Genomic DNA, 8,581 nt, shown 5'->3' on the forward strand with positions numbered 1-8,581 from the left:
ATGTAAAAGAAAATTGAGTGAGTGCGTGGGGAGACCGTGTGGTCTGATGGGAAAGGACATCTGAACGTGTGATTTGAAGGAAGGCGTGATCCCGGGCTCTCCTAAGCCCTGAGAGTGAGAGTGGCCGTGAGGGGAGTAGGGGATGAGAGCCTGGGGCGCTGGGTGGGTTGTTCATGGAGACCCCCAGGTCTTGGGGAGACAAGAAGACCATAAGCTGGTGGCCATAGCCTGACAAATGAGGGGGTACGACTGGGACAGGCGGCACGCCCCGCCCACGTGCACCGCCGCACGCCCACACACACCCACACAGTCACACTCGCGCACACACGCCCACAGCCCTCCCAGACACTCCCAGACACCCTCACATGCACTCACCCTCACACACACCCCAGACAGCAGATGGGGCGCTCGGGTAATTGGTTAAACCTGTTCCCGATGTCTGGCTCCGCATTGGCAGCGCCTGTCTGACAGGAAAGCTGGCTGGGCCTGCACCACTCAGCCTGCTGGCCTCCCTGCCCCTCCCCCTGCATGGCTGCCCGGGAGCAGGGGCTCCAGCAGAGGCCTGCGGGCCCCCGCCTGGCTCCCTCCTGGGCAGAACCCAGTTCCCGAGGCAAGGGTTCCGTGAAGCCCCATGGGAAGCAATCACAGCACCCCTGAGGAGGAGTTGGTGAAAACCAAGTGCAGAGATGCTAAGAGCACAAGCCATGCAGCTACGGAGCTGTGGGGACTAATCTCGGAAAGTTCCACGGACGAGAGGAGTGTAAAGATCACTCCCTGAAGCTGAGGCACACGGCTTGGGCCCCGTGAGTTAAGAACAGCTGCCCCGTGTTCCCTCCACTTAAGCCACATGCAGCGTGGGGTTGTCTCGTCATCAGTACCTCAGCCGTCTGACTCTGCAGGCCCTGGGAGGCCAGCCCCGCGGAGAGGACCTGACACCGCCAGGCTCATTCTGGGGAAGCCTGGCCAAGCGGCCCCTGTGCACCTGTCCACCTGCAGGGCCCTGATCTCTAAGAGGAAGGAGCAGTCGAGGAGGGACGGGAGCATCATTCCTCGGCTTCTTCTCCCCTTCCCGGCTGCATCTGTGCCTCTTCGAGAGAAACTTTGGTTTGTTCCCTGGAGAGGGCCCAAAAACTCCCAAATTAGCAAACCTGGCAAGCCGGCAGCTCAGAAAATAGTTCATCCTGATTCCATGTTTTTCAGGCTCACAGAAGCCTTTATTAATGAAGTCACAACACCAATATTTACCGTCTGCAGGGAGAGGCACAACACGGGGGATGGATGGGAGTGCGGTGGGGACTCCCGCCCCGCCCCTCGCAGGCCCGGCCTAGGAAGATTGGCAGGTTTCCTTGGGTCCTTTCCAGCCCTTTATCTGGATGACAGGGGCTGCTCTGCTGTGATCCTCATGCACCCCCTCCCCCACCAAGCGAGAGAATCTTGAGAGGAGCAGCTCCCCCGTTCCTCTGCCCCCACCGGTGCCAAAAGGATGCCTCCCCTTCTCCGCCTCACCCCACCTGTGTGCACATGCTCCCCAGAGGTTATCCACCTGCTTGGCAGTGAGAGATGCACCCTGAGGTTAGGATTTTCAAGATGCGAGGAATGTGTTTCCTGGTGGATGGGATGGGGAGGGGCCTTGGGATGGAAGAGAGCCCTTTGGTTTCTAGCATTGACTGGACCCGAGTGAGATGCTGACAGTCCCAGCAAAAGGACCTTCTGTGCTTGGATCCCTGCATGTGCCCCAGGCAGCAAGTCTCCAGCATTGACGTCAACACCGATCAAGCCCCCAGCACATTCCAGGAGCCAAGAGAAACATAAGCAAAGGCACAGCACAGGCAAAACCCACGGCTCACTGGGGGATAGGGATGACACGGGCGAGACCGAAGCTGAGGGCACCAGGAGTGAGGTAGGTGAGGCCAAGGCTGGGAAAGAAGTGGGGGTGAGTGGGGGCTCAAGGAAGAGAACCCTAGCCATGAGGCCCCAGATGGAGGGCCCTCATCTCTGACATCCACACAAACCTCATTATGCCTACCACTCCTTCCCTTCCCTCTCCTCCCCACCCCCCAGGAGCCATGTACGCTGCTTCCCAAGGTAGAAGAAACCTTGGCCGTTTGCCAAGGTGGGCAATCCTGGAGGAGAACAGGTGGGGAGATGAGTCAGCTGTGAACGCGTTGGGTTCGAGGTGCCAGGGGGCCTGGAGTGCAGCAGATGGGGGCGGCTGGCTCGGTGGGTCTGCAGCTCGGCAGAGGTCGGCTGGAGGGAGCCTAGGGAGCCAGGAGAAGTCCTGGGCATGGACGTGAAGCCCCAGGTGGAGGGCACAGTGAAGAGGCAGGAGGCGCAAGGACTGGCCCCACAGTGGACAGGGGCGACGAGGCAAGGACGAGACGGGAGGACTCAGAGACACAGGTGACAGTGTCAGAGGCACCGGCATGAAGGCAGGGAGGGGTGTGGGAGTCGAGGAGGGAACGGCTGGAAGATCGGGGTGTAGGTGAAGCCAAACAGGAGGCAGCAGAGTTTGGCCCCCCAGGGGTGGTGGCAACTGGTGTTTGGTGATATCATCATCGTTAGCAGAGGGTTGGTGAGCACATGGGAGGTGAAGAAGTAGAGACAGGTCTGGATGTCATAGGGAAAGGTTGTTAGGAATACCGGTCTTGCTCTTTAGGATGAAGGAAACTTGACGTGTGACAGCAGGAAAGGGAAGTGGATGAGAGGAAGGGCAGGTGACCTAGAGCGCTCAGGCAGGCCCTGCCTTGCTGCTTCTTCCCGGCTAGAGGCCCTGCGTCCCTGGGGACAGGTTATAGGCTCAGCCTTACGCCCTGCCTTGGAAGCTTTCATCTGTACCGGGGGTGGGGAGGGGGGTTCTCCGGGGATGAGTGAGCGTTCCAGTGGGGCCAGAACCTGAGGCTGGGACGGTCAACTTCTGTGAATGGTGCCCTGCCCCCAGCTCCCAATATTCCTTTCTCCTTCTAGTTTCTCCTGAATTGGAGGAGCCGCCAGTCTCTCAGCACGCAGCAGTGGGCAAGTTCTGTCTCTCCCCTAAGCCACACGGGCCTGTTTCCCACTGCTCAACAAGCATGGGGAGACCTGAGCCTAGATGGCCTCCCTTAAGACACAGGGTAGTCCTTCCCCCTGTCTAGCCTCAGTTTCCCTTGCCCTATAGCTGGAGCTAGAGATCAGGGTAGACCACCAACAAAGGAGAAAAGTTAATGAGTTGAGTCTCCCAGGCCCCACCCCAGGCTCCCAGGCGCTGTACAAGCTTGCTCGGCCAGTCCCCACTGGTCCCCAGAGCCGGAATCCACCCCCCAGGCTCACAGGCTCTGGGGGCGGAGCTGGATGCCCGTGTCATTAAGAGAGAGACTTTTATTATTCCCATAGGGAAGGGAGGTACAAGGGGATCACTAAGAACTACAGCGGGTGCCTGGAAAATAAATTAAAACAGAAACGCATCAAAACAAACAGGAGATAAGAGAAGTGGAGAGTGGCTGGGAGGCTGCTGCGGCTGGCGGCCTGCTCAGGCAGGCGGGCTCTCTGAGGAGAAGGTGGAGGAGTCCCAGGCCTCAGCCGGCCCATTTCTTGTCCCTCTGTCAGTGGTGGCCCCAGGCTCCAAGCCCTGTGGGGCCGCGACTCAGGCCTCCCCGAAGCCTGGCGGGGGAGCGGCCAGAGTCCAGCTGGGCCCACCCGGGGGCCTGGCCAGCAGCGAGCAGATGCTCTGCCCTCACGGATCCGTGGCTGCCCACCCTAGTCATTGGAGGTGACATCGATGTCCTCCCCGTTGGCCTGCTTCGTGGCAATGCGCCACCGGTTGATGTGGTGGGAGCCCTTCTTCTTCTGCTCAGACTCGGGCCCCTCTTCCTCCAGCTTCTGCCGCTTGTACTTTGTCCTCCGGTTCTGGAACCACACCTTCACCTGGGCCAGGGAGGGAGGGGCAGAAGTAAGAAACACCCAGGAGGCCCCCAGAGCGGCCACTGGGATCTCAGCACCCAGGCTGAGCTGGGAGCCAGGTGGGGAAACCAGGGCCAGGGTCCTCTCCTCTGGCCAGGTGCCACCTGCTGGGTCTGAAAGACTACGCTTCCAGAAGTGAACGAGGTCGGGCAGGGAGAGGGCACAGTGGGCCGAGAGGGGCCATCTTCCAGTCCCTCTCACAGAGGGAAGGGAGCATCACGGAGCTGCCAAGCATCCTGTAGCCGCAGCACGGTAGAGAGGAGGCGTCCAGGCTCTGGAGCCCAGCAGACCTGGGTCCCTACCCGTTTCTAGAGAAGAAATAATAATCGCTCTTTCCCACGGTTGAGGTAAACAGTAAGTAGGCGAACGTGTGAAAAGCCATCGCATGAGTCCTGGTAAGCGCCCTGTGGGCCTGATGTGCCCCCCTCACCCCCGGCCACCCTACGATCTTTGCAGCACAAAGAGGCAGAGTGGACATGGCTACATAACCAGGAGGTGATGTCCACACCAAGAGCGGTGCCTGGGATAGCCAGAGCACACCTAGGGTCACAGACCCTGCCACTCAAATTTCCAATTCACACACCATCTAGGTCAGTCAGTTTCTCCAGGGGACCCTGTGAGCAATGTCAGGTGGGATTCCCTCCCTCCCACATCAGAGGTTGAACTGGGCAGGTAGGAAGGCTGGTCCGTCAGGGGGGTAGCTACTCAGGGTAGTCTGAAACCCACCAATGAGGCCTCCTCCTTCTTAGACATAGGGGTGTCTGCAGTCCCAAGTAGGGCAGTGCTCTAAACTTCCTGTCCCCAAAGTGCTGGCCTCTGCAGCCCATTCAAATATGGAAACAGGTTACATAGGAGAAATCGCAGGGTGCAGAAGTGAGCTCCTCTTTAAACAGAGAGGGCTCCCCACTTCTGTGTCAGGCAGTGAGAGTCCTGACAAGGGGAGGGTTCAAAAGCAGACAAGTGTCTTCTGTGGTGGGTCGTGGGGGCTTGGAGGGACAGGTCAATAATGCTAAGCTCACCGCCTCCAGGAAGCCTCCCCAGATTTAGCCGTATCTCTCATCACCCCTCACTTCTCCCACCTCCCCCAGCATTTGCTCAGTGTCCAGGATACAGCCTTTAACATCCTCTCGTGCATGATTAAGGAGGCCGATCCCAGCTCCCTAACTAGACTTAGCGTTCGAGGACTGTGGAGGAAGCCTCACTCAGTCTATCAACTCCTCCTGACCTTGCAGTTCTTTACTTGGCCTTGCAGAGCCAGGCCATCCCCCCAACCCCACCCTCAGGTGGGTGACAGTGGGCCTGGGTGCTGATCCTTTGCTAAGTTCCTTCCCCACTCTGGGTTTAAGCCCCTCATCCACAGGAGAGAGGTTTTCTGGGGCCTTTGCAGCTCCAGGGCATCTCCTGGGCTTTTGCTCCAGAAGGTCCCTGGGGAAGGTGACACAGAGATGGCAGGGTTACGAGACAGGGATGGTTTCCTAAAAATGACAGCTCGTTTACAAAGCCAGTAGGTTGCTGCCGGCTATCGCTGGGTGACCCATGGTGTCCTTGGCAGTGGTGAGTGGGAAGTCCTGTGTGTGTGGAGTGATGGTGAGCACCTGGGTGTTGGCAGCGGCGGGGACTGCTGAGGGAAGATCCTTGAGCCCTGGGTGGTGCCAGGGGCAGTACTCAGAAAGCGACCCAGTGCAGCTGCTAGTCCCTGAGAAAGGCGGAAAAGCTAGGCAGTGGCAGCCAAAAGCAGGCCTGCATCGGGGCCCAGGGAGCAGCTTCCTGCCCAGGACGTTCTGATCTTCGCACTTTCCAGACACTACCTCCCTTCATGGAGCCGACGCAATCCAAGGCTTCCCCTAATAGAACCTCCCCCCCCAGGGTCCGCCATGCCCTTTAATTTTAGAGCACTGGGTGGGGGTGGGGCAGCCACCAGGGCCAGGAAGAAATGAGGCACATGGATGGTGTAAGAGGAAAATCTTCTTCCCTCGTCTCTAAGGCAGGGTGCAAACCCATCGCCTGCATGTCTCACCTCAAACAGACAAGGGAAAATTGGTAGACACTTCGGGTGCAAGACTTCTAGATCCCATAACCACCTTTCCTTGGGTACAGGGCGGGCTGGGCCCTGGGTGGTTCTCGGCACAACCGCGTCGGGCCCCTGCCTGGCCCCCACCACCTGCTAGAGCCCACGGACACTACAACAGCCAGCAGGTGGGTGAGCGCCTGTGCAAGGCACGTGCGTGACTCAGGCCTGGATGTGGGGCTGGAGCGGCATTCCTGAGAGCCCAAGGGGCTGGCTGAGGGCTAGGCGCGCCCAGCTTAGTGATGGGGCGATCTGGGGAAACTCTGGGCAACACCGGGACAGCCGGCCCCTTTCTGCACCTTCTCTCTCCCACACACTCCGAGTCTCCTTTCAGGATGGAGACTAGTCTGTAGTGGGATGGACTCAGCCTGCCACCCTTGCCCCACAACACTGACCCAAAGAAGGAAAGTTTCCGATGGTGGAGCTCCGGGCGCAGGCTATGTTTTCAGGCCAGGGCCAGCTTTCCAGGCATACCCAAATGCAAGGTAATCCTGAATATTTTCTCCATTTAAACGACCGGGGTCAAGGAGGCAGCTTTCTAGAAACAGGGAGGTAAACTGTCTCCCTAGGCAGACTGGCTATCTTGTGAACAGCCTTAGGCTGAGTGACCAGATGCTGTTTACAAAGACTGTAATAACAGGGGGATGCTTATGACTTAATAATATCAGTGAAAAGGGCAGGATGCAGTTTGGGCACAGTGTGATCACAACCATGGGAAAACAAAATCTATGCATGGGGGAAAAGACTAGAAGGAAATGTACATAAAGTGTGGGTGACATTGCTTTCTTCTTTCCACTTTTCTGTCTTTAATGTATTACTGATAACAATTAATAGTTCTTTTTTACTGAGAAAAAAGAAAAAGAATTGGGCTCTGAGTGTAGTCGGAGGCAAGAGTGACACCCCATCACCTCTGTAACCCAGCAGGGCAATCTGGGGTCGCCCAAGAGCCCTTTCCCTGGAGGACAGAGGCCCTAGAAAGGAGCCAGGTCATACAGTGTGGCTCCCAGCTCTGTGGGAGCTAGTGTTACGAGGCTGGGTCTGTTCTGCGCCTGCCTCCCCACCATTCCCGCACACTAGCCCCTGCAGGCACAGTTGGGATGTTGGCTGAGGAACCCCTCCCCCATCTCCGACTCCTCTGGGTTTGGAGAGAGCTTCCTTGTGGTCTCCCAAGTCCCTGCCTCACTGAGTGTCTCAGTTTTGCAGAGAAGCTAGTTCCTTCCAAGCTTCTCCACTTTTGCCTGAGTTATCCCCCCTGGGGTACTCTTACTCAGCCTTCAAAACCCTGCCCAGATGCTCCTGGGCTGGACCTGCCCCACTGCCTGTCTGTGCTCCCTTAGTCATTTTCCCTGTCCTGCAACAGTGACCCGAACAGTGCGTTCATTTATTTGCCCGAACCTCTGTCTCCTCGTCAGGCTGTCAGAACCTGGAGAACCAAAGTGGTGTAGTAGTCCACGCTAGAGTCCCCGTGGGCACGTTCCAGTCTGTTCAGCAAGTTGGGCACAGGTGGAGTGACTTGGCACTGCGCCAGTGGCAAGAGGTGCCTAGGTGAGAACTGGAGAGCCCAAGAAAATCAATGGTGGAGGGTTTGGGAAGTGCAATTGCTGGAGAGATGGGGTTCTTTTTAGGCATAGTTCAGTGGACACTTCTACGACAGGGTCAATTCTTAATTCTCCATGTGGTGGATTAGATGAACCACTCCTACGGAGAATCTGGGGGAGGGAGGGAGACCTATTGTTGGGAGGCACAAGGGTCAGCATGAGTGAAACAGAATGAGGAAGGTGCTGTGGATGAATGAATGAGCACATGCATGCATTAATGTATGAGAGGACTGACTGCTGTATGTATACACTGATGAATGAAGGTGTGCATGTATTAACGAGCAAGTGAATGGACAAAGAAACTAACATGCAAGCAAACTACAGCTCCAGCCAATTATTTCAGACTTTACTTTTGAATAACCTATTTGAATGACCCAGATTTGGATCCCTTTGTTTCCACTGGTCCCCAACTTTAGCCCATCCCAAATGGAAGAGTCTGTGGCTCCTGCCTGCATACTTTCAGGAGAATACTTGTCCTCAAGGAGTTCAAACACCCTATCAAGGTAATACCCCTCTCTGCTGGGGATCCATTTCCTATTATCTGATCATATGAGTTACTCCCACTTTCAGGGTCAAGCCCAATGCCATGCTATGCCCACCAAATGAGGCCACCTCTGACTCCACATCAGCCATAGCCCAACTCATCCTAAGCCTTCTTGTCTCCTCCTCTGCCAGCCCATCACGGCTGCGTGCCCTCACTCTCAGACAGACAGTACAGTCGGCTGCCTCCTCAGGATGAGGCCCTAGGGAACCACTCCAGTCTCCCTTACTTCCCCTGCCCTGTCCTGCCTCCCACTGGACTCTAGAACTTGACTGATGCAGACATTCTTGGAGAAGAGCCAAGACTTGGAGAAGGGGTGAGTCCGTCTCAGAACCAACAGTGAGCTAGCAACAAAGGCCTCGTGACCATTCCCTAAAATTCAAGTCATTTGGATATCTCCTTCTCATCCATCCCCTAAAAAGCAGTTTTTCAGAGCAG

At 56.8% G+C, this 8,581-nt stretch overlaps 1 protein-coding gene across 2 annotated transcripts in view; it reads right to left on the bottom strand.

Annotated features, from left to right (window-relative positions):
- Window positions 1-3,732: 3,732 nt before the first annotated feature.
- The window catches only part of EMX1 (empty spiracles homeobox 1), a 15,877-nt gene continuing 11,028 nt past the window's right edge, over window positions 3,733-8,581 (bottom strand). For both annotated transcript variants that reach the window (XM_040622845.1, XM_040622846.1), the window contains exon 3: window positions 3,733-3,900. In XM_040622845.1, coding sequence (XP_040478779.1) covers window positions 3,733-3,900 — 168 coding nt within the window. The remainder of the gene's footprint in view (window positions 3,901-8,581) is intronic.

This window comes from Ursus maritimus, unplaced genomic scaffold (assembly GCF_017311325.1).
Source record: "Ursus maritimus isolate PB19 unplaced genomic scaffold, ASM1731132v1 scaffold_6, whole genome shotgun sequence".
Taxonomy (NCBI): domain Eukaryota; kingdom Metazoa; phylum Chordata; class Mammalia; order Carnivora; family Ursidae; genus Ursus; species Ursus maritimus.